This window comes from Bubalus bubalis, chromosome 4 (genome assembly GCF_019923935.1).
Source record: "Bubalus bubalis isolate 160015118507 breed Murrah chromosome 4, NDDB_SH_1, whole genome shotgun sequence".
Classification (NCBI taxonomy): Eukaryota; Metazoa; Chordata; class Mammalia; order Artiodactyla; family Bovidae; genus Bubalus; species Bubalus bubalis.
Genome location: NC_059160.1, coordinates 28,176,126 through 28,202,341, shown reverse-complemented (window position 1 = coordinate 28,202,341; position 26,216 = coordinate 28,176,126). Strand labels below are relative to the sequence as shown.

The 26,216-nt window shown below is 38.2% G+C and overlaps 1 protein-coding gene across 8 annotated transcripts in view; it reads right to left on the bottom strand.

Annotated features, from left to right (window-relative positions):
• PIK3C2G (phosphatidylinositol-4-phosphate 3-kinase catalytic subunit type 2 gamma) overlaps positions 1-26,216 on the bottom strand; it is a 504,349-nt gene that overhangs the window by 284,895 nt on the left and 193,238 nt on the right. For all 8 annotated transcript variants that reach the window (XM_044941205.2, XM_044941209.2, XM_044941210.2 and 5 more), the window contains 2 exons: positions 12,949-13,042; positions 9,157-9,251 (listed from right to left, as the gene is read on the bottom strand). In XM_044941205.2, coding sequence (XP_044797140.2) covers positions 9,157-9,251; positions 12,949-13,042 — 189 coding nt within the window. The remainder of the gene's footprint in view (positions 1-9,156; positions 9,252-12,948; positions 13,043-26,216) is intronic.

Genomic DNA, 26,216 nt, shown 5'->3' with positions numbered 1-26,216 from the left:
TGGCATCATTGACTCAATGGACATGAGTTTGAGCAAGCTCTGGGAGTTGGTGATGGACAGGGAGGCCTCTTGTGCTGCAGTCCATGGGGTTGCAAAGAGTCGGACACAACTGAGCAACTGAACTGAACTGAATGATTCTACTATATGCAATGTTCTGTGTTAGGAGAGATGATCAAGATAGAGCCTCACAGTACAGAAAGGGAATAGAGGGTTTTATCTACACCAAATCTATTTCCCTTTTTATATCTGAGTAAAGAATCTGATTTTGCTCAGATATACAAATCTTCAGGAGAGATGAACAGTTTGGGGATAGATTCTCAATATTCTAAATCAGCTGGGTAAGTCAACTCATTCCACTGTCATCTAATTAGGTAACTGGTTCAGGATGACATGCAACCCAATTCTGGCAAATGATATAGGAAGTTAACTCCTCTATGTAGTTTACAGAAAACTTTTCTTGTTGGAGAAAGATCGGTCCTTTTCCTTTTGCTGCATGGTGCCATGTATGCATGTGATACCAACTCTGGCAGTCTTCTTGTAACCATGTTATGAGATGGACTAGAGACCAGTCAACACGCTAAGGTTGACAGAGCAGAAAGATCAAAGAAACTGAGTTTAATGACAAAATCAGGGAGCTTCTGCAATAATAAACTCCAGAACCACCTGACAAGCAAACTGTGAGATGATTAATTTTTCACATCATTTCAAACCATATGAATCAAAATTTTCTGTTACTTGTGGCCCAAAGTGTCTTAAAGAAAAGGGAAATAATGAAGTAAATGAAAGTATGCATGCTTCCCAGGTGGCTCAGTGGTAAAGAATCCACCTGCCAATGCAGGAGACACAGAAGACTCAGGTTCGATCCCTGGATTGGAAGATTCTCTGGAGTAGGTAATAGCAACTTGATCTAGTATTCTTGCCTGGAAAATTCCATGGACATAGGAGTCTAGTGAGCTACACAGTCTGTAGAATCGCACAGAGTCAGACATGACTGAGGAGGATGAGCATGCGTTCACGTAGATATACACCCAATCTTCTTTCCTATGCTAGCTGACAGTGGATGGGGCCTTCTTACTGACTTCCCATGTATGGAATATAATCCAAAGTGTATGTGCTATTTCTAGACCTGGCACCTAAAAATATCTTCAACCTGATGCTCTGATTCTCTCTCTTTCTTTTTCTGGGTCCAATACCATCAGCATGGTGATATGCTTCTATTACCTGTCATTAATCCAGATCTTTTTTCTGATCTTCATTAAAAACCAACAAAAATCAAACAATATAATGCTGTTTTTCAAGGTCTTAACCCAAATCTCCAGCATAAACTATGGCAGAGAGGGGCTAATATTATTATAAGGGAACCAGATGACTATCTAAGGAAGCAATGATGTAATTGCATGCAGTTATAATGAAAAATGGGAGAAGGCAATGGCATCCCACTCCAGTACTCTTGCCTGGAAAATCCCATGGATGGAGGAGCCTGGTGGGCTGCAGTCCATGGGGTCGCTACGAGTCGGACACAACTGAGTGACTTCACTTTCACTTTTCACTTTCATGCATTGGAGAAGGAAATGGCAACCCACTCCAGTGTTCTTGCCTGGAGAATCCCAGGGATGGGGGAGCCTGGTGGGCTGCCGTCTATGGGGTCCCACAGAGTCAGACACGACTGACCCGACTTAGCAGCAGCAGCAGCAGCAGCAGCAGCACAATGAAAAATTGCAAGAGACTGGATTAGAAAGTTTAGTTCCCAAACGTCAGATGTTTGAGTTCCAATAATTGAGGTCAGTATGTATATACAAAATGTTCCTTTTTACAACTCTTAACTTATTTAACAAAATAGAAGAATATCAAGGAAAAATAATTTAAACTAGGAATAAATTGAAGGTGGAGCTCTGTGCCTATTTTTGCACTGATCTATGGTAGACCTTTGTATCAGGCTTTTCTCGTGGCTCAGGTGGTAAAGAATCCGACTGCAATGTGGGAGACCCGGGTTCGACCCCTGGGTTGGGAAGATCACCTGGAGAAGGGACTGGCAACCCACTCCAGTATTCTTGCCAGGAAAATTCCATGGACAGAGGAGCCTAGTGGGCTACAGTCCAGGGGGTCGCATCAGATTCTATTTTCATATATATTTAATAGTAATAAGACAAATTATATTAGAAAATAACTTAAAATTTATATTATGCTTTTTAAATAAATCTTTTTATTAAAGAACTACATATAACCTTTATCATATAAAACAGACAAAAAACAATTGTTCTTATTTTTGACCTTAACTAGGAAACTGTGCTAATGAATTTTACAGATTATTATGTAAAATGTACACCTTTTCACAAATAACTGTCGCTTTTCTCCAGGTTGATCGGAGTGGAGAAGAGCTATCATTAGTTTGGTGAATTGCTTATTATAGGGATTTTATCTGGTATGTACTTTTCTGAGAATGACAGGGTGAAAGATGATTATAACAGATCAATATTAATTCATTTTGATATTTGGCAAATCTAATACAGTTATGTAAAGTTTAAAAATAAAATAAAATTAAAAAAAAAAAAATAAATGACAAGATATATCTTTCTCTTACAAAAAAGTGAAGCAACAATTTATTATTTATTACACTGTAAAGGTAAAATGGTGAATTAGTGGCAATAAAATGATTCTAGAAGGTAAAGGATTGAGGGTTTAAAACCTCCTATTGATTCTATATCATGCGTGCTCTATTACACCGAAATAACTCCCTAAAGTGCAGCTCTTCACTCTCACTTTAGGGAGTGATCCAGACCTCGAAAGAGAGAGAACATGTACCTCCTCTGTGTATAATTTGTATGCCTTTATCAATATTTAAGTCTGACAGAATGGAAGTGTTTTTTATTTACTTGATGGCCAGCCTTGCCTCTCTGCCTTGTGCTTACATTATATTTGAACAGGTCATGGGCAAAACTATAAAATGGACAGAATCTGCTGTCAGTTCTCTCCTTCTACTCTGTCCCTGTCACACAGCCCATAGGTTTTTCCCTACCCGCTGGATGCTAATGAGAGTCAGCCTGTGAGTTTCTTTGGGCAAGCACCATTCTAGTCTACCCTTAGTAGTTCACCAGTATCTAACATCTTAACATCTGTCATATAAATGGACAAATGAGGACTTCCCTGGTGGTCCAGTGCTTAAGAATCCCCCTGCCAATGTAGGGGACATGGGTTCAATCCCTGGCTGGGGAAGATTTTACATGCCTTGGGGCAACTAAACCAATGTGCCAGCATGCCCTACTGAAGACCGCATGCCCTAGAGCCCATACTCCACAACAAGAGAAGCCATCACAAGAAGCCCACGCACAGCAACTAGAGAGTAACCCCGATCATCACAACTAGAGAAAGCCCGCTTACAGCAACGAAGACCCAGCACAGCCAAAAATAAAATATTTAAATATGAAGAAATAAGTTAATTCCTCATAAGCATTATGTTCTGAATATATATATATACATAAAAAATATGAGATGAGTACTTCTGAGAGGGAACATTATTTAACCAAAAGGAGTGGTTGCTAATGAGAGAATTTCAGGCATTGGTGAGTGGCAAATTTAGGAGAGGGGTAAGGGTGAGTTTGAGTGAACTCTGGGAGATGGTGATGGACAGGGAGGCCTGGAGTGCTGCGATTCATGGGGTCGCAAAGAGTCGGACACGACTGAGCGACTGAACTGAACTGAACTGAAGGGGGACATGTGACTTCAGATCACATGATGCAAAATTTCCACATTATTTTGCTTTATTTAGAGTAGTCCCTGATTTGAGAAATTGCCCCAAAATTCTAGATAAGAAAAGTTTAAGGTAGATTGTTAAGAAAATGACTGGTCAATTTTCAAATCATCTCAATTTTATGCGTCCTACATTAGAGCTCATACAGTCCTTTGATCCCATGGGCCACCCTGGAAAGTCTTCGTGTTCCCAGAGACTAGTGCCTTAGTTCACTGCGGCGTTCTCCCAGCTGTTTCAGCAGGCACTGCATCAGGGGCCAATCACCTGATGCTGCTCTCCTTGCCAGCATTGTTTGGCTTCAAGACCGATTGACGGCTCAAGCAGCTCTCTTCTGCCCCCTTCTGTCACAAGTCTGCATGTACCCAGCTGGGCCTGGGACAACTTTGTCCTATTCATTCCTTCAGTAGCAAGTTATTGAGTATTTGTCAAGTGCCAAGTACTGTCCTTGATAGTACTTGATACATATGATATATTTGATAAATAAACATTATATACTTGATAGTACTTGATAAATATGATATTATTTATCAGCAAATAAAACAGAAAAATATTGTTGTACTTGGAGAGTCTGCCAATGGGGCATTTCATCTCAGGTTATTCCCACACTTTGAAGAGAACACTTTCAGAGTTTTGTAGGGTATGACTTAAAAAAACAATTTATACAGATTTTTATTCAAAATGGCTCTCTCACAGCTTATTCAGCCAGACTTATTAATACTATTAGGAATATGAAAGACTGCAATATTGCTTTTCCACTTATGATACGTGTCTAGCATACTGATGCTCCAATTTTTTTTAATCAAATATTTGAATTAGTTTTCTTTGATAAAGAAATGTTTATCTTAGCTAAGCTTCCCTAGAACAGATTATAACACAGGAATTAAGGTGTATGTGATTTACTGAAGGAGTACTCTTCAGCAAAAAAAAAAACAAAAAACAAAAAAACAAAAACCTTTGAGGGAGTGAGAAGCACTGTAGGGGAGGGGAAGGAGTTAACCAGGAGATCAAGGTCTAATCTAGCTTTGAGTTATCTGGGTGAAGGCTTGGAATGAAAATGGTACCTTAATGATTTCCCACTCCCCAGACTAGGTAGCTATGTTAGCAGAGACCAATTCTGCAGAGAAGAGGCAGCTGTCAATTGGTGGTCAATATTCACAGAAGCTGCGAGATGGGTCCACCAGCTGGTAGAGGGGATCTGCCTAGAGTACTGACAGTACCTTTGAGAGTGCACTGAATTCCCTGCATGTGAAACTATTGCTGGGCTTAAAGAAATTTCTCTGGTTTCCTGACTTAAAAAATGTTTTTTGTCAGTATCTCCTGAGTTTCAGGCATTGGTATGAGTAGTACGTTGATGAGTATGACATTATAGCTATCATGAGTTACTATAAGGGCTAGGAGGGGAAGCAGACAGGGGAACAGAAGTGTTAAGGAATGTGACATGACACCTGTGGAGTCATATAGGGTGTACTCTGGGAGACAGCACGGGAGCAGTACTCATGCTGGACAGTGGCTGCGGAAAGAGTCAGGAGAAGCTTCCTGTGTGATGTGTCATGTCTAGTCAGGGCCCTTCACAAAGTCCTGTCCTTACTGTGTACTTCCTGTGGCTGCCACAAGAGATCAACACAAACTGAACAATTGAGATTAATCTCACAGCTCTGGAGACCAGACGTTTGAAATCGAGATTGGGCTGTGCTCCCTCTCAAGGCTCAGGGGGAGAATCCTCCCTCGCCTCTTCTAGCTCCTGGTGACTCTGGACATTCCTTGGCTTTGGGCTGTATCACTCCCATCAGTGATGCCATCTCCACATGGCCTTTTCTGTATGTGTGTGTATTCTCTTCTGTTTCTTACAAGGACAGTTGTCATTGGATTGAGGACCCACTCTGATAAAAACCCACACTGGGTTTCCCAGGTGGCTCAGTGGTAAACAACCTGCCTGCCAGTGCAGGAGACACCAGAGACTTGGGTTCAATCCCTGAGTCAGGGAGATCCCCTGGAGAAGGGCATTGCAACCCGCTCCAGTATTCTTGCCTGGAAAATCCCTTGGACATAGGAGCCTGGAAGGTTATGGTCCATGGGGTCGCACAGAGTCGAACATGACTGAAGGAACTTAGCACTCACACACTGATAAAATAGGACAATTTAATCTCAAGATTTTAAATTTAATTATATCTTTAAAGATCCAAATAAGTTCAGAGTCACAGGTTCCTGGAGTTAAGATGTAAATACCTTTTTGGGGACATCCCATTCAATCCAGTATCTCACTATCAGCTAGCGATGGCTGTTTATTTCTTATTCAAAACGGAAAGGGTCTGAGCTTAAATTTCTATAATTGCTATATGATGGGGGAGGGGCCTCTTAAGTATGAACTCCAAATGCTACCCTACCAATTTACAGCCACCTTTTAGGGTGCAAACTGTGATTGAGAGCTTTTAAACTTTCCCAATCCAAAGCTTATTGTTAGCTCCCTTTCCATGAAAAATTGGGGATATTCATCCTATGTCACCCTTTCAATGGAGGAGACATGCAGTAACTCCAAATCAATTTCCCTTTTCAGGAAGGCTGCCGGCAATGATGGTAAGTAGTCAAGATGGTTTCTGTGAAAGCCTGTTTATTCACAATTCAATATCTGAGGAGTTAACCTTCTGATCAGTGGCAGGTGGAAGCAACTGTTCGGGGGAGAACTATTTGGGAGGTATACGATTACAAGGCTTGGTAAACAACTGAGCATATTAGTGAGAAACAGGGAGGGTCCAGAAAAACTTCCAAGACCTAGTGAGCAGGGTAAGTCATTGAGTTCAGTGCTGAATATGCTGAATATGAAGAAGCAGGAGCTCACCCAAGTGGAAAAAAATCATTAAATTGATGTCTGATGGAACTCTTTTTTAAAAGTTATCAGATATTGGTTTTTTATTGTTATTGCTTTGTTTTCTAAGGAAAGATAAATTGAGAATGTTTTCAAGTGTATCACGAGGAGTCTGAGCTGCATCTTTGAAGTTTAAACTCAGCATTCTACATACAAATGTCCCCTAAATATGATGCTCATTCTCAGTCACTCAGTCGTGTCGGACTCTGCGACCCCATGGACTGTAGCCTGCCAGGCTCCTCTGTCCATGGGATTCTCCAGGCAAGAATATTGGAGTGGGTTGCCATTTTTTTTTTCTCCAAGGTATTCTCCCAACCCAGGGATCAAACCTGCAAATCCTGCGTCTCCTGCACTGCAGGTGGATTCTTTACCACCAAGCCACCTGCTGCTGCTGCTGCTGCTGCTGCCGCTAAGTCACTTCAGTCATGTCCGACTCTGTGCGACCCCAGAGACGGCAGCCCACCAGGCTCCTCCGTCCCTGGGATTCTCCAGGCAAGAACACTGGAGTGGGTTGCCATTTCCTTCTCCAATGCATGAAAGTGAAAAGTGAAAGTGAAAAGTGAAAGTGAAGTTGCTCAGTCGTGTGCGACTGCTAGCCACCCCATGGACTGCAGCCTACCAGGCTCCTCCATCCATGGGATTTTCCAGGCAAGAGTACTGGAGTGAGTTGCCATTGCCTTCTCCAATCAAGCCACCTGGGATGCCCCAAATACGATGCTAGGCAGCAGCGTTTTTTTTTTTAACTCCAAGATATGTTTTAAATATATGTAATGTACTTTGATGCTTAGAACATTTTGCCTGATTCTTAATTCTTAAGTTTTAAAATGAGATGGGTATTTTAAAATTTCCCTCCATGTTGTCTTGTTCTTTTCATATTTTCATAAATTAAGCATTCAGAAACAAGCAGTCCATTTATAACTTATATCTTTTTCTAGTTCCTCTATCTTACTCTCTTCTTAAATCAGTGAGAAGGGAAATGGGCTTTGTTACTCTTTTTTCTCTTTTTCATAAGGGTGAGTTCTATACTGAGAAAGTCTTTCCTCCCACCTTCTTTGAAAAGTGACATTGTATTTATTGTGAACCTGCAAGTGTGGCACTGATTGACAGCTCTGTCTGTACTCACTGTTTCCTATCAAATGACTCCGCTTTCGCACCCTTAGCAGATGAAGAACTTACTAAGGTGGTTCTAGTACTAGTATTATAACAATTGATGTAAGTCCTCAATATTTTATTCTAATTTTTCTAAATGATCTTTTTATTTGCTCTTCTACTTTATATATTTTATATTATGTTTTGGTTCAAATGTTTAAATCAAGACTATTATGTGGTCATGTTACTTTTGAATATGTCTTCATTTTAGTAAACATGTTTTAAAAAAGTGAAAAGTGAAAAAAAATCAAGTTTTAAGGGAAATAAATGTTGAGGGTAATGGAGTTCTAGCTTTAATATGACAGTGAAATACCAACAAATACATCCACCTAACTTCCCTTATCATCAAAGTAGCTGTTGGAAAAATGTAAGAGAATAAGACTTAATTCAGAGTCTGATGAAGAGAGTCTACTTAGTGGAAGGCCTGCTGTTGGCCAATGTATCTGATGCCTAATTATAATGACATACTAGAGGAAAATGATCTGGCTTTTCTATTAGACACTTGCAATGGAAATCTGCATCTAATAAAATATTAGGGCTTGACAATTCCTTGTATTTCTATTTTTATATGAAATCCTTGAGTCATTTTCATGGGAAGAGTGATGTCAACAAGAGCAATGTTTTGAAGTAGAAAAACATGATATTCAAAAATTATATTGACTTCCTTTTTTCCCATTAATTAAAGTTCTTCACTAGCAATTGAAGCCAATAAATGATGCTTATCATACATATGTGAGGACAAAAGATAGATTCAATTCCATCCTTAGGTTACTGACACTTGTAATCGCTAAATTTTTTTGTGTGAATTTAGTAATAACAGTAGGGAGAACAGCATCCAAAGAACACCACCTTGTTTAGTAGGATCAGGAGCAGGCAGTGACAGGAGAAATCCTGATATATCTTAAATAAGTTTAATTTCTTCACTAATCATATTCAAATTTAATGTTTTTGGAAAACTTTAGTGCTCCAGGAATTATAAGCTTAAGACAGTATATATTGGCCTCGATCCCTCTGCTTATAACTAATATTGTTAGAGAAATTACTTTTCAAACTTACATTCTTCCAAAACATACACAGTCTTATAACTAGATTTTATACTGAAATATTCAACAAGTGGATGTGACCACATGTAGACCTTGTGATTTAAAGCTATTGAAAAAGGATCACCTAGATTTCAAATTCCAGTTGGATTTAAAGAGCAGCAACAGAACAAAAGGAAGATTTTGAAGACAATGACAGTTAAATTACACTCATAAATAAAAATAACCCTGATAAAGACTCACATTTGGCTGAATTTTAAGTGGAAGTTTGAATCAATTTTATAAGGAAAAGCTGCCCTACAAAAAGAAGTTGGCAATAAAGCAAAGGCATCCTACCCTACTTTGGTTAATCTTACCAGTAAAGACGATGGGCAATCTGGATACTTTGTAGTGAGCGGTGTAACAGAAGTTGCACTAGAGGACTCTCAAGGTTCCATTCAAACTTTACAGCCTGAAATAAGAGATCAATTACTTTACTTTTTTTTCCCTCAGTAACAAAATTATAGCAGAATACAGACGTACTTAAGAGGCTTGAGAAAGGGAAAACAGCATAAACAGTTTGACAAAATACTTATATTTAATAGCTTTATCATTTGGTGTGTAACTAATAACAGAACATATACACATCACACAATTTTCTTTTTTGGCTTTTAGTATCACAGAATAAATAAAAGCAGGTGGTTGGTGGAGTTCAACCATGCCTAGGGAGAGAATCCTGGCACACAGAAAGTAATATCATGAACAGTGTCTTGGATATAAAAAATGGCATTATTAAACAATAGATGATTCCCTTCTTTTGGTTTGAAAAAGTGAAAGTCATTCAGTTGTGTCCGACTCTTTGTGACCCCATGGATCCATGGAATTCTATAGGCCAGAATACTGGAGTGGGTAGCCTGGATCGAACCCATGTCTCCCACATTGTGGGCAGGTACTTTACTAGTTGACTCTCTAGGGAAGTCCAAGAATACTGCAGTGGGTAGCCTATCCCTTCTCCAGGGGTTCTTCCTGACCCAGGAATTGAACTGGGATATCCTGCATTGTACACAGATTCTTTACCAACTGAGCTATCAGGGAAGCCCCCACATACTCAAAGCCTTAACTGAAATCACCTATTGAGTATTAACCTGCAGACTTTGAAGCTTTACTTTTAAGTGTCAAAGCTGCCTTTCGGTGGACACATAATCCACCCATGCTCCAATCTCCCATTCCTTCATCTGCACTGTGAACAACTTTCTAATGTTTTCTAGGATATCCAACCTGATGGAAAAACACAGACAGCAGCAGCAACCTTTGAGACCTAATTTAGACTTCCACACCCACTCTACAGGGACTTCACCATCATCACTTGGTATGTGGGCCCTCATCATCATCATCATCTCATGAACCACAATAAACCGTGAAAATGAATGTCAGATTTTTTTCCTATCTTTCTAAAAGTACTTATTCCTGCTTGAGAAACAAAGCTTCTATGGCTTGTTGCTCCATAAGCCTTTTAAGTCACATACACACACATTAATACCACTGTCCAGAGAGCAGAAAAAATGGGAACAACATTCATTCAACACACACCTAAAGAAACACCTCAGTATGCTAATTATCCTCCAGGATGGGAATGTTTATGAATTCTTGAAGTGTGAGAATGTCAAAAATGATCTCAGTAAATTTGCATAAACTTGTGATGCTATCTGAATATATAAGGATCATAATGTGTGCTGTCTTAAACTGCAGTTATGACCTTCTTTAACTAACATGCTAATATTGGATTGACTAGACCATGGGCTGTGTTCATGCCCTTTTCGTGAACATATCCTATGAGTACATTAGCAGGAGAGAGATACCTCAGAGTCTACTTCAGTGCTTGTCTTTTAGCTTTCTTTAAAGACTTCCTTGTGATTTCTTTCTGAACCCAGAAACTACTTACTGATCATGAATGGCCTCCCTTGCTTCCAAATTCACCGCATCACTCTGTCTACTGCTACAATTTCTCCCTACATCCTGCATCATCATCTAAGAAGGAGACAATATTTTGGATGCATATTTCGTTGGCTTCCTAGTTGTTTCAGTGGTTAGGAATCTGCGTACCAATGCAGGAGAGGTGGGTTCAATCCCTGGGTTGGGAAGATCCCTTAGAGAAGGAAATGGCAACCCACTTCAGTATTCTTGCCTGGGAAATCTCACAGACAGAGGAGCCTGGCAGGATATAGTCCATGAGGTCACAAAAGAGTTGGATTCAACTAAGGAAATGGAACAACAACAATATTATTTTGAACTCTCTTCTTGAAAGCTGTCTGCATTGTTACAGCCTGTGGTTTGCAGTAACCTCTGGGTCTATGGCTTATTAAAGCATTAGCTATGAACCATAAGCTTCCCTGGTGCCTCAGACAGTAAAGAATCTGCCTGCAAAGCGGGAGACCAGGGTTTGATCCTTGGGTCAGAAAGATTTCCTGGAGAAGGGAATGGCAATCTACTCCAGTATTCTTGTCTGTAGAATTCCATGGACAGAGGAGCCTGGTAGGCTACAGTCCACATGGTCACAAAGAGTTGGACACTATTGAGTGACTCTTTAAGAACAATACTTTCCATTTTAATCATGGTCTTCAAGTAACTTCATATTGCTCTTTAACATAGCCTACACAGTTCTAATAAAATAATGCATTAAAAAAAAACATGATTCCAGAAAATAATCAGCAGGGTAGGGATTTTTTTTTTTTTTATGTCTTGGAAAGTCAGGGTGCAGCATCAAAGTTTTAAGGGCAAATCCCACAATTAATGTTTTGAAAATTCTTCCCATTTGTTATTAATTTTCCCATCACATTAAGTATTTCTTTGCATCTCACATGATTTTATAATTATCATTTTTAATTAGGGAATATTTGCAACGTTACCTATCTTTACCTCTGTGTATTTGCAATGCTGGATCCTGGGTGCGACTTGTCTTATAAATGAATTTGCATTTACAGGCGTATGTCTCTCAGCCACATTCCTAGTGTCAAGTGTTATTGACTCAGATTCTGGCTTTCAAAGATTTAATTTACATTTACTATTGTAGAAATTTCCTTTTTTTGAGTTGGGTTAGATAGAGCATGTTGCCCATACTCAAGAGGCATGAGATGAATAGTGTTTCTGCAAGTTGAATTAATTTTTATTTTCACTACACTACATACTTCTGCAAGGCTAGGGAAACCACAACTGTAAGGAGAGGTAGTAGTAACTCTACAGTACACATGCTTCTAGATCAGTTCTCTCTTTAAGGCCTTTAGAGAAGTGCATGTTCTGTTTGTAAAGTAACATAGAATTCAATTCTATTATTACAGGCTCCTCACTTTAGTCTCAGGGTCCCTGTCTTAAATTCAAAACCTGAGGCACCTGGCATTTAAAATAGCTTATAACAATGACCTGATCTTTCAGATAAGAAAACACCTGAGTTAAAAACAAAGCAAAGAAAAACATATTTTAGACTTATTTTAGACCCCTATTTTAGACCTATTCAGCATTCAGTATCCAGTTAACTTTGAAAAAAATCATTGTTTATATTTTGGATATTCAATCATATACATGACTATTTGTGCAATTGTTTATATGGTAACATATTCAAACTAAATTAGACCATGATCAGATTTCTAGATAAGTTTATAGTATTTTCCAAAATTACTCCAATATCATGATATATGATGTCACAAAACTACTATCTGGCAGCAGAATTTGATTATTAGAAACTACTGTTTTAAAATCTGTAATTAATATTAGAATATGGGAAAAGCAAGAAAAATATTATGAGCAGATGCCTAGAAAAGGACTATTTTCTACATAATATTTATTTGGTTACTTTTTTATAGTTTTATATATACAGTTGGATACCAATTTTTCATCACAAGTATTATTTTTTTTCTTGTTCTAATTAATAAGTGAAGGTGTTTTTTAAAAAAATTTCCCTTTTGGTGTTTATATACCTTTTTTGTAACCATATCAATTTTGGGTACAGAATTTCCATGGTACCCAAGTTGACATGTGAGCTATATTTTTAGCCCCTTGGCTAGCCAAACTGAAATGATCACTTTTTATGTAGGCTACTCTTGATTCACTGGGACCTGTTTTAGAGAATTATTGGTTAAAATCCTGGAATCTCTTGGCAACTTTGCTGTCCTTACCTGAACTAGCTGTGGGAGATATTCCAGTAGTTCATCATTCAAGAGGTTGTCTAACTGCTGAACTGCCACGTTACGAATTTCTTGATCTGGAAAACTAAAACAAAGTAAATACACTTACTAAGCTGTTAATAGCTTACAATAATGCATGAGAAATATCAAGAAAACAGAGAATTAACTCCACCCCCAATGCATTAGATAAAATAATCTCACAATCATTTAAGATAATCATTAGCATCAAATAATCATTTTTTTTTTTCATATTCTGTGCTCTCCTGTGAACTGCAGTCGAAAGTTCTTTTGACTAGATTTTGGAAACATGAGTTTCAGTCAGATTCCTGCCAACTTTTCTGCCTATAAAATGTGGATTATAGGATATCTAAGATTTTTTTAAAATACATGAAAATCTTTGCTTATTATTTAGCCATGTATTTAAGTAAATAATTACTAGCTAGAGATCTGATGGCTTATATGATTAAAAATGGGATAAAATATATTTAAATGAGTCTTTGGGCAGAGAATAATAAAAAACAAGAAATCTAATGTATCTTACAATAAATAAACACAAATAATTTAATACAGCTAAATCTTACTAGGCTGTTAAGTTCTTGAATGTAACTATGCCTTACTCATTTTGAACTTCATATGGCTGTTGTAAGATTTAGCATCAACTAAACACAATAAAAGCTTGCTACTAAACTAAATTTATGAATGTAGTTCACATCTGAAACCCTACAGTCCCCCTCCATATTGGAGGGTTCTCATCTGTGGGTACATAGTGTGGACTGTGTACTATGCCCTTTTATATAAGGGACTTGAGCTTCTAGATTTTGGTTTCTGCAGGGGTGCTGGAACTAATGATACTGATGGATGACTGTGCTCCTCATAACAACTAACACTGCTCCATCAGTAGAATTGTGTGTGTGAGTGTGCACACACGTGCTCAGTCATGTCCGACTCTTTTGTGACCCCATGGACTATAACCCGCCAGGCTTCTCTCTCTATGGGATTCTCCAGGCAAGAATACTGGAGCAGGTTGCCATTCCCTTCCTCAGGGATCTTCCTGATCCGGGGATCGAACTGGAGTTTCTTGCATCTCCTACATTGTCAGAGCTCCCGGAAAGTGCCTAGATATTATTATTTTAAATAAACAAATCTTAAAAAATTAATATGCACAATTTAAAATTCAAAGGAACAGTTTAGAGCAATTCACTTAGAAACAAAAAAAAAGAATAAATAAGACCCTCGAATCTTTTTGCATGGGAACTAAGTGAATGCTTTTCAGATGAGAACTCTAAAGACTGTGGAGGTCAGAAAACTTTGTCTCTAATGCCCAGTCTCTTTTCAGCATGTCCGGTTACTTAAGGGTGAAAGGAATACATGCAGCTATAGTGTAAAGGACAAAAATAGCACTACTCAGTATCTTCCCAGCTGTCTTTGATAGCAGTTTGAAATGTGGTGCTTAAACAGGTTACATATTTTCTCCTCATTCATTTAAATTGAGCATTTTAAATGCAACAAGAATTTCACTTCCAAGGTTGGTCATTCAAAACCCTTACTTCTGATCTTCAATAATTTTTTCCCTACGATTATTCTAGGAATAAGACCTACTGAGACTGTAGTCCAGGCACATCTCATGAAGTACCACTAAGGTCAGAAGATCTCAGCATAGCATCACGCACAGAAGGAAAGAAGAAAGGGTGTAATAAAAATTCAAAGCTGGAAGAAGGTCAGCTTGTTTTAGCACACTAAGACTTTATTTTCTCCTAACTAAATGTGATTGACTCTAATTTATTGCTTTCAATTACTAAACCATTTGTCTGAGGCTTGTAGACATCAAGGTCAGTTTGAGGACACTTTGAAGTCTTGGGGGAATAGTTACTTGGTACATTTTGTTGCCTAAGTGAAGACTTAGATCAGATACTAGTCATCCTTGCTTTCCTGTGTGCCTATTTCATCTTACTGATGTGAATGACAGCAAAGGAGGAAAAACAGAAAACAAACATCACAACAAAAGAAAACTCCTTGGTAAACACTATATCTCTAATCATGTGCTTATTTCCAAACACTAGAATGTAAAGATCTTGAAAGCAGAAAAATTTTGCCTGTTTTGTTCCCTTACCTGTCCCCTTTGTCTCTAGATTGGTGGACACTCTCTACATCTTTCAGAAATGTCTAAATTTAATTAGTTATCTTTCCATCTAAAGCATCACTACTGCCAGACTTGTGTCTCACAGTCTGTGTTATCATCTTTCTCCAGTCATGTAGGTCTGAAATGTTAATGATTATGTTTTCTCCCTCTTTGCTAAAGATTCATCATTTAATTCCCCCTCTTTCTATCTGGTGAAATTCAATTCATCCTCGAAGACAAAGTTTAAGCATCAATTTACTGGTGAAGCTGTTTCAGCCACTTTCTAGAATTACCCCTTTTTCTATGGGATTCTAAACACAAGGTTGAGGGTAGACTCATTCATTTATATCCCTAGTCCAAGCATAACAGAATAAAAGTTTGTGGAATTTCTAGTAGTCTCTTATCTTTACATCTGATCAGTTGCCAAGTTCTGTTGATTTTTCTATCCCAATGGCTCTTGCACCAATGTTGTTATTTAGTCACCAAGTTGTGTCCGATTCTTTCACGACACCATGGACTGTAGCCTGCCAGGTTCTTCTGTTTATGGGATTTCCCAGACAAGAATACTGGAGTGGGTTGCCATTTCCTCCTTCAGGGCATCTTCCCTATCCAGGGATCGAACCCATGTCTTCTGCATCTCCTGCATTGACAGGCGGATTCCTCTACCCCGGGCCACCAGGGAAGTACTCTATGCTTGTTTTCAGTTTCTTCTGCAATTATCTATGCTAGGCTATACTTGGCTCACATTGGTATTAGCATTTTTCATAGTATTACCTTATAAAATTTCCTGAATTATTTTGTAAATTCATTTCCCATAAAACAGTAAATGGTTTTCTATTTTCAAAGAAACGTTCAGGCCCTTACTATTTATTTACATATTAAAAGCTAGCCGAACACTCCAGATTTTTGTACTACTGTTATACTGGAAAAACTGCCCTGGCTCATTGTATGCTGTTTTTACTTTGAACATGCTATGTTCATTCTCACCTTTGTAAGCACTATAACCTCTGCTTGGAACAGCCTCCCTTCTCTTCTTAAACTTCTAGTTCTCCTTCAAACTGTGGATCATATTCCCTTGAAGGTCACTATGCCAGTCTTTAGCAATCACTTTTCTCAACTCCCAGGGCATTGAGTGGTTTCCTCCACTGGGCAATTGGGTATGACAGTGCGTGAAAGAAATTATCATTTTATTAATATGTATCCTCATTCCTCAACTAGTGAATATACTATAGCTAAGGATGGTTCTATCCTCTTTTTTGATTTCCAGAATTCAGGACCACTCTCCATATGTGTTGGGTGATTAATAAAAATGCACTGATCATAGGAATCCCCTGGCAGTCCAGTGGTTAGGACTCCATGCTTGCACTGCTGGGATGGCGGGGGAGGGGGGCATGGATTTGATCCCTGGTGGGCAGGGAGCTAATATCCCATGTGCCATGTGGCATGGCCAAAAAAGTAAAATAAAAGCATTGGTCACAATAATAATGAGGAAAATCATACTATGCTTCTTGTGTTCTGAGATAATTTATATATTGGTAGCAAGAGGTTCAATTCCACAAAAAGCACTCATACAAATCCCAGATTTTTTCCCCCTTACAGTCAAAACAGTAAGACAAAAACAAATCCGATGGTGATGGAAGAGAATGATTTTTTTTTTTTCAGGCTCTTTAGGAACAGGAGAACAAAAAACTAGTGATATCTTTATAGAACAGTCCAAAAGGAATATTATGCATTTGTATTAATACACACAAATGTTGGAAGAATGTTTTTGCATTTTTATAGAAAGGGATGTCTCTTTTTATTCATTACTGGTGCTTGAAGTTCAGGAAGAAATTGGAAGAGAAACTGCCAAGAAACGAACCACATGACATCCTGAGATGTGACTAAGGCCTAACGACATTAAAGCATATCCAAATATAACCTGAATCTGACTATATTAGGAAGAGTTGGCTACATTAAAAGAGATGCTGGCAGTGTTGGTGAAGTTCTTGGAAAATGGGGCTCTTTTATACATTGCTGGCAATATATAGCAACATGTATAAAAAGAATCTTTAAAATGTGCTTATTTTTGATCAAGCAATTCTACTTTGGGAATTTATCCTACAGAAATAATCAAAGATGTATGTGAGGATATATGTATGCAAATAAAACTGGAAATAATGTAAGTATCTAAAAATAAGCAGTTAAGTTAAATGTGCTATGACTCTATGATAAAATGCACACTGTCATTAAAATATTAAAATAATATTTAATAATATGAGAATATTATGAAACATGTGTGAATTTTTCCACATGCTTAACAAAAAATATGGAAAGGAAGGATCAAAATATGAATACCAAATTTCTAGATGGAAATGTCATGGGTGACTTTAGTTTTCTTTTTTAAAGCTTAATTTTTAAAGATTTTTAAACTTTCTATATGATAGTTTTATTGGGTACTAAAAAACAGTAATTTTAAAAGTAAGTCTCATTCAATTAATTATGAAAATACATTAATAATTGCAAATAATTGCACATTTTAAAATAAAATAAATTGAAAATAAATAAATGCAAATGTATTACTACTAGAACCAAAATCCAAATCATATGTCCTTTTAAGAGTATACATTGTAGAGTGAAAGAACAAGCCTCATATTTTGTACTTGCTTTAGAATATTCTTTTAACTAACAGGCCCAAATAGGGATCTCTATCCCTGGAGAATTTGTGCTTAATATCTTTTCAGGGCCATGAACTCAGCCACAGATCAATGGACAAATATGTTCCACAAATCCTGGCCTTTCTTCCCTGTGATATTGTCTGAAACTATTTAAACATTCTTTGGGGATATAGCTATTGGCATTTCATGCTCAGTAACTCGCTCCTCAATGAGGTGAGGGCTACTCATATTAGTTCTCTGACTGTGGTGTGATATTTACATGCTGAAATGTCATATGTATCAGAAGAACTGCAATCTATTTTGAATTTTCCATAAGTCAGGCTACTGTAACTTCCAATGACCTGGTTTGCTTGAAAAATAAGTACAATTTTTGCTGATAATAAACTAGAGCCACTCTCTAGTGAGCCTGCTAACCTTGGGATTGCTAATTTCTGTAGGCATGAACATAACACCTTGAATCTGGGGAATAAAGAAAAGTCTCAGGAGAAGGATTCATCAGGCTGATGTCAATTAGGTCCTCATTCATTTATATTTATCAGAAACTTCCTTATAATCTGGTGGCTCAGAGGGTAAAGCATCTGCTTGCAATGTGGGAGACCTGGATTTGATCCCTGGGTCGGGAAGGTCCCCTGGAGAAGGAAATGGCAACCCACTCCAGTGCCCTTGCTTGGAAAATCCCATGGATGGAGAAGCCTGGTAGGCTACAGGCCATGGGGTTGCAAAGAGTTGGACATGACTGAGCGACTTCACTTTCCTTTCCTTTCCTTATAATCAATCAGAAAATAGATAATTTAAAATGTAATAAATGGAGATTTATGTGTTTTAAGGTATTAAAAAGATATAAGATCAGTAAAATCCATTGCTTGTTGGGGAGGAGACCAGGTAAGTGAAACAAATTTTCTTTTTTTTTGCTTTTTTAAAAATTTTATTTTATTTTTAAACTTTACATAATTGTATTAGTTTTGCTATGAAATTTTTAAAAATTAGAAATAAAAAGAGTCCATGTTAAATAATCACTTATTTAAGGTTATACATAATTTTTAAATGTCCATTAACTTTATGCTATCTAATTTAGCTTCCCATGTATGTCTGAAGAGAAGAGCAAAAAAAAAAAAAAAAAAAAAAAAAAACAAACAAAAAAAAACAACCCTAAAATTATGGTCAAAAACAAAAACATTAAGACTGGCTTACTATTCAGTTTTATATGAGTTTCCTGAACAGTGATTCTATGTATTCAGGGTTTAGTTGCTTTTGAACTGAGCTAACAATTGCATCTTTAGGATTTCTAAAAGGACAAGATACCATACCTAAGATAAATATAAAACTCGCTACAGTAATTGTTAAAGGATTTTACCTAAAAATAGCTTGTTGTCCAATGAGGACATTTGGACACAAAGGAGAAAATACTCCTTGCAGACTGACTGTAAAAGTTGATAAAAGGAATCTAAGAAATATGGCTAAAAACCTCAAAATGTGAAAACATTAAGTAAAATGAAAGCAAATTCAAGACAAACATTTTTCAAAGAAACTTCAGTGAGATATCAATTCTATATTTTGCCAATACTGTAGGGTAAACACAAAGTTGAAAGTCAAGCAGAAAATTAAGTTGGAATTGGAATCTTTACATGGGTAGGAAAGGAAGCGTATCAGGTATGCATGTAATTCTTTTGCTCAAGGGAGAAGCAGAAACTGACCAGTGGTTAAAATTTGCTGTACAGTAGAAGTTCTTCAGTTTCTTTTGGAACATTTTAGATCCTTAAAAATTATAAACGATTCCAAAGAGTTTTTGTTTATGTGGGTTATGCAGGCAGGTGTTCATGTTCAGTCATGTCTGACTCTTTGCGACTGCATGGTCTGTAGCCCGCCAGGTTCTTCTGTCCATTGAATGTCCCAGGCAAGAATACTGGAATGGGTTGCCCTTTCCTTCTCCAGGGGATTGTCCCCACTCAGGGATCGAACCTGTATCTCCTGGGTTTTGGTAGGAAGATTCTTCACCAGGGAGTCACCTGGAAAGCCTCTATCTATCAATAATTATCAATTAAAAACACAACCAAGACATTTAAGAAATATTAATCAATTCATTTTAAGTGACATTAATAATTCATTGCTTGTCAACATAAACAATATGTTTTTAAAAGTATAGCTGTATTTTCACAAAGAAAATAGTGAGAAGAGTTATATCGTTTAATATTTTTGTCTCTAATGTCTGGCTTAACAGAAAACAGCTGAATTCTCCTATCTGCTTTGGCATTAACTCTGTTGTAATACTGCATATCATGCAGTCTCTGGAAAACCCCACTATACACTCATGAGTAAATGAGTATGACAAAAAGAAATGATGTCTGGAACTACTTTGGAAACAATTTTGACCTTGTGACATCGCTGTAAACATCTTGAGGACTGTAGACCTCTATGACTGTAGACTGTAGACTTTGAAAACTTCGATGTACAACGTAGTTTTGGTCAAAGAATCAGCACCTGTGCCCTGTTTCTAAGACAGCAGCACATCAAACTATGTCTCCCATGAATGGAAAATTGGCTTCAAAGTCATCTGCCAACATCAGACTTAAGAATTGTCATTCCTCCTCAAATATGTATAATTCCTCTCATCTCAGGGGGCTATAGGAATATCACAACAGATTCAGACAAGCTTCAATAGGACCACTGGAATTATGAAGTGAAATTTCAACAGAAAAATACATCTTTCAACTTCTTCCCATTTGGCTTGTTACTTTGTCATTTCTACTTCTTTCTTACTTTCTTTTTCTCTTCTTTTTCTAGTTTGAAAAATGGTATAGGGTCAATAGCTTACTTCAAAAACTTCTGAAGTGATGGGTGAAAGCCAAATGCAATGTAACAAATGTTGACCTTTAAAAAAAAGCAACTTGGAGTAAACTGAAAAGCAAAGAAATCTGAGATCAAATTTAAGTGTAACAGAAATGTCAGACTTCAGAAAACACAGTAAGAATTCATGCAGAATGCCATAAGGCTATTCAGCTTAAAAGCTCCAATGTCAGGTTGGAATTAGAAAACCATCAGAAGTACAGAACTGTTTTCCCAACAGGTTTTGAATCTGATGACACACTCAGCATCAGCTTGGAAGGAAAATGTCAATATGAACATCCTCGCTATTTTTCTAACACTAAAAACAATCAGACATGACAGAAGAAATTTTTTTCTAGGAAAAGAGGTGAATAAGGCTTCTTTAAAATGATTGTCAACCTCTATCTACTGAATAATTCATGTTCTTTCAAAATTGTTCACATGATTATAGAATATTAGAATTCAATGAAACCTGGAGATCTATTCAACCTCCTGACTGTATAAATGAAGAAACTGAAACTCAAGAGAGTTTGGGCTATTTTCCTGAAGTCATTCACTAGTTGATACCAAAACTAGATTCTAAACATCCAGAATACTAGGCCAATATTTCTATCAAGGCCTTCTAATCTTTTGACTAGCTATTATCATCTATGCTTATATAATATGCACAAGACTTATTTGGGTGTATTTTTAATTTTATTCCATTCTAAATGGGTCAGTAGAGACATATAATAGTGAGTAGTGTAATTTACCTATCTGGATTGGAGCACTGGTTCAGCCATGAACCAAAAGGAATAAGAATGAGTCCTAGGCCCGAACAGACAAAGGAACTGTTCAGATATTTCCTGATGGATAGCTATGGACTTGCACAACGATACTGGGAAATGCCTATATAGTCATGCTTGTGTACTTAGTCGCTCAGTTGTATCTGACTCTCGGCGACCATCTGGACCATAAACTGCCAGGCTCTTCTGTTAATGGGATTTTTCAGGCAAGAATACTGGAGTGGGTTGCCATTTTTCTCCTCCAAGGGATATTCCCAACCCAGGGATCAAATCCATGTCTCCTGTGTCTCCTGCACTTCCGGTGGATTCTTTACCCACTGGGTAAGCCATATAGTCATGGTATTAATTAATTACTTAAGATATCTATGATATGTTTCTCTTTCTGAGAATGGACATACAGACACCATGGAGGGAAGGGGAGTGGGATGAATTGGGAGACTGACATATATACACTAGCATGTATAAAGTAAATAACTAATGAGAACCTACTGTATAGCACAGGGAATTATAACAAGTGCTCTGTCATCACCTAATGAGAGGGAAATCGAAAAAAGAGGGGACATAGGTATACATATAGCTGATTTCACTTTGCTGTACAGCAGAAACTAACACAATATCATAAAGCAACTATACTCCAATAAAAAGTATTTAAAAGTTCTCAGAGTTTTATAATTCTAGTCAATAGGCATCTGACTAAAAAAAAAAAATAATATGTACTTACAGTTCCAAAGTATAACCAAAAAATACTCATTGAGAATAAAGTTATTCATTATCTTGTGGGGGAAAAAAAGAATAAGGGATTTTGAGTCTAAATATGAAGGGTTCTAAAAATAAATAAACATGAAGGGTTCCTTTTTTAAGACCTCTCCCTAAACAAATTTATTTGCACCCTTGACTTAATTCCCATCCTTCACTTGATGACTTCCATGTTGGGGTCTGCAGCTTAGATACCTTTCTTGAACACCTTTGGTCATCTCAAGCACACCTCAAAGCCAACATGCAAAGTCTAAACTGCATAGTTCTTGTTCTTCTATTGGTTATGTGTCTCCCAGTGTGCCCCATCTTAGGGAATGTTACTTTTATCCCCTTAGTTACGAAAGACAGAGACCTGGGAGTAATCCTCGGTACTCTTCTTTTTCACTACTCCTTCCCATTCAGTCCTGTCATTTTTATGTCTAAATGTTCTGATTTTCTTCATTTCATTGCATTACCACTCACCTTCTAGGGCTTCCCTGGTGGCTCAGCAATAAAGAATCTGCCTGCAACATGGCTTTGATCCCTAGGTAGGGAAGATCCCCTGGAGAACAGAATGGTAACCCACTTCAGTATTCTTGCCTGGAGAACCCCATAGACACAGGACCTTGGCGGGCTACAATCTATGGTTTCATAAAGAGTCAGACAAGACTGAACAACGAAACAACCACCACCAACACCACCTTCTAAGGCTGACTTGCCATTCTCTGATCCTTGGACTACTTCCATAACTTATCTCATCTTCTCTCATCTACTTATGCTTCTTTCACCAAATCCATGCTTCACTCAGAAACCAGAGTAATCTCTGAAAGATGCTGCTGCTGCTAAGTCGCTTCAGTCGTGTCCGACTCTGTGCGACCCCAGAGACGGCAGCCCACCAGGATTCCCCGTCCCTGGGATTCTCCAGGCAAGAACACTGGAGTGGGTTGCCATTTCCTTCTCCGATGCATGAAAGTGAAAAGTGAAAGTGAAGTCGCTCAGTCCTGTCTGACTCTAGCGACCCCATGGACTGTAGCCCACCAGGCTCCTCCATCCATGGGATTTTCCAGGCAAAAGTACTGGAGTGGGATGCCATTGCCTTCTCCCTGAAAGATGCAAATCAATTCAAAATTTTCTGTCACTGAGAACCATTCATGCCTTCATGTTGCTATCAGAATAAAGATGAAGTTGCTTAACATGGCCCTGTTTAGAAGACCTTAACATGATCTAGTTCCATATGAAGGTATCTTTTCATCACACATTCCTCCCTTGGACTACAGGCACACTAGCTCTCTTCAGTACAGTTCAGTCACTCGGTCCTGTCCGACTCTTTGTGACCCCATGAACTGCAGGATGCCAGGCTTCCCTGTCCATCATCAACTCCCAGAGTTTATTCAAACTCATGTCCATTGAGTCGGTGATGCCATCCAACCATATCATCCTCTGTTGTCCCCTTCTCCTCCCACCTTCAATCTTTCTCAGCATCAGTGTCTTTTCCAATGAGTCAGTTCTTCACATCAGGTGTCCAAAGTATTGGAGTTTCAGCTTAAACATCAGTCCTTCCAATGAATATTCAGGACTGATTTCCTTTAGGACAGACTGGTTGGATCTCCTTGCTGTCCAAGGGACTCGAGAGTCTTCTCCAACACCACATTTTAAAAGCATCAGTTCTTCGGCACTCAGCTTTCCTTATAGTCCAAATCTCACATCCATACATGATAACTGGAAAAACCATAGCTTTCACTCGATGGACCCTTGTTGGCAAAGTAATGTCTCTGCTTTTTAATATACTGTCTAGCTTGGTCATAATTTTTCCTCAAAAGAGCAAGCATCTCTTAATTTCATGGCTGAAGTCACCATCTGCAGTGATTTTGGAGCCCCCCCAAAATAAAGTATCTCTTGTTTCCACTGTTTCCCCATCTATTTGCCATGAAGTGATGGGACTGGATTTTCTGAATGTCGAGTTTTAAGCCAACTTTTCATTCTCCTCTTTCATTTCAAGAGGTTCTTTAGTTTTGCTTCATTTTCTGCCATAAGAGTGGTGTCATCTGCATATCTGAGGTTATTGATATTTCTCCTGGCAATCTTGATTCCAGCTTGTGCTTCATCCAGCCTGGCATTTCTTGTGACGTACTCGGCATATAAGTTAAATAAGCGGGGTGACAATATACAGCCTTGAAGTACACCGTTCCCTATTTGGAACCAGTCTATTGTTCCATGTCTTACTCTTACTGTTGCTGCCTGACCTGCATACAGATTTCTCAAGAGGCAGATCAGGTGGCCTGGAATTCCCATCTCTTTCAGATTTTTCCACAGTTTATTGTGATCAACACAGTTCAAGGCTCTAGCATAGTCAATAAAGCAGAAATAGATGTTTTTCTGGAACTCTCTTGCTTTTTGATGATCCAACAGATGTTGGCAATTTGATCTCTGGTTCCTCTGCCTTTTCTAAATCTAGCTTGTACACCTGGAAGTTCTTGGTTCACGTTCTGTGGAAGCCTGGCTTGGAGAATTTTGAGCATTACTTTATTAGCGTATGCTGCTGCTGCTGCTAACACTTCAGTGGTGTCTGACTCTGTGTGACCCCATAGACAGCAGCCCACCAGGCTCCTCTGTCCCTGGGATTCTCTAGGCAAGAATACTGGAGTGGGCTGCCATTTCCTTCTCCAATGCATGCATGCTTAGTTGCTTCAGTTGTGTCTGACTCTGTGCGACCATATGGACAGCAGCCCACCAAGCTCCTCTGTCCATGGGATTCTCTAGGCAAGAATACTAGAGTGGGTTACGTGTGAGATGAATGTAATTGTGCAGTAATTTAAGCATTCTTTGGCATTGCCTTTATTTGGGATTGAAATTAAAACTGACCTTTTCCAGTCCTGTGGCCACTGCTGAGTTTTCCAAATTTGCTGGTATATGGAATGCAGCACTTTCAGAGCATCATCTTTTAGGACTTGAAAAAACTCAACTGGGATTCCACCACCTCCATTAGCTTTGTTTGTAGTGATGCTTCCTAAGGCCCATTTGACTTCACAATCCAGGATTTCTGGCTCTAGGTGAGTGATCATGCCATCATGATTATCTGGGTCATGAAGATCTTTTTTGTAGAGTTCTTCTGTGTATTCTTGCCATGTCTTCTTAATATATTCTGCTTCTGTTAGGTCCATACCATTTCTGTCCTTCATTGAGCCCATCTTTGCATGAAATGTTCCCTTGGTATCTCTAATTTTCTTGAAGAGACCTGTAGTCTTTCCCATTCTATTGTTTTCCTCTATTTCTTTGCAATGATCCCTGAGGAAGGCTTTCTTATCTCTCCTTGCTATTCTTTGGAACTCTGCATTCAAATGGGTATATCTTTCCTTTTCTCCTTTGCTTTTGGCTTCTCTTCTTTTCACAGCTATTTGTAAGGCCTCCTCAGACAACCATTTTGCCTTTTTACATTTCTTTTTTTGGGGGATGGTCTTGATCCCTGCCTTCTTCTTCAGGAACCCTATCAGATCTAATCCCTTGAATTTATTTATCACTTCCACTGAATAATCATACGGGATTTCATTTAGGTCATACCTGAATGGTCTAGTGGTTTTCCTACTTTCTTCAATTTAAGTCTGAATTTGGCAATAAGGAGTTTATGTTCTTTGCCACAGTCACCTCCCAGTCTTATTTTTGCTGACTGTATAGAGCTCCTCCAGCTTAGGCTGCAAAGAATATAATCGATCTGATTTTGGTATTGACCATTTGGTGATGTCCATGTGTAGAGTGTTCTCTTGTGTTTTTGGAAGGGGGTGTTTACTATGACCAGTGCGTTCTTTTGGCAAAACTCTATTAGCCTTTGCCCTGCTTCATTCTGTACTCAAAGGCCAAATTTGCCTGTTACTCCAGGTATTTCTTGACTTCCTACTTTTGCATTCCAGTCCCCTATAATGAAAAGGACAACCCTTTGGGTGTTAGTTCTAGAAGGTCTTGTAGGTCTTAATAGAACCATTCAACTTCAGCTTCTTCAGCATTTCTGTTTGGGGCACAGATTTGGGTTACTGTGATATTGAATGGTTTGCCTTGGAAATGAATAGAGATCATTCTGTCATTTTTGAGATTGCATCCAAGTACTGCATTTCAGACTGTTTTGTTGATTATGATGGCTACTCCATT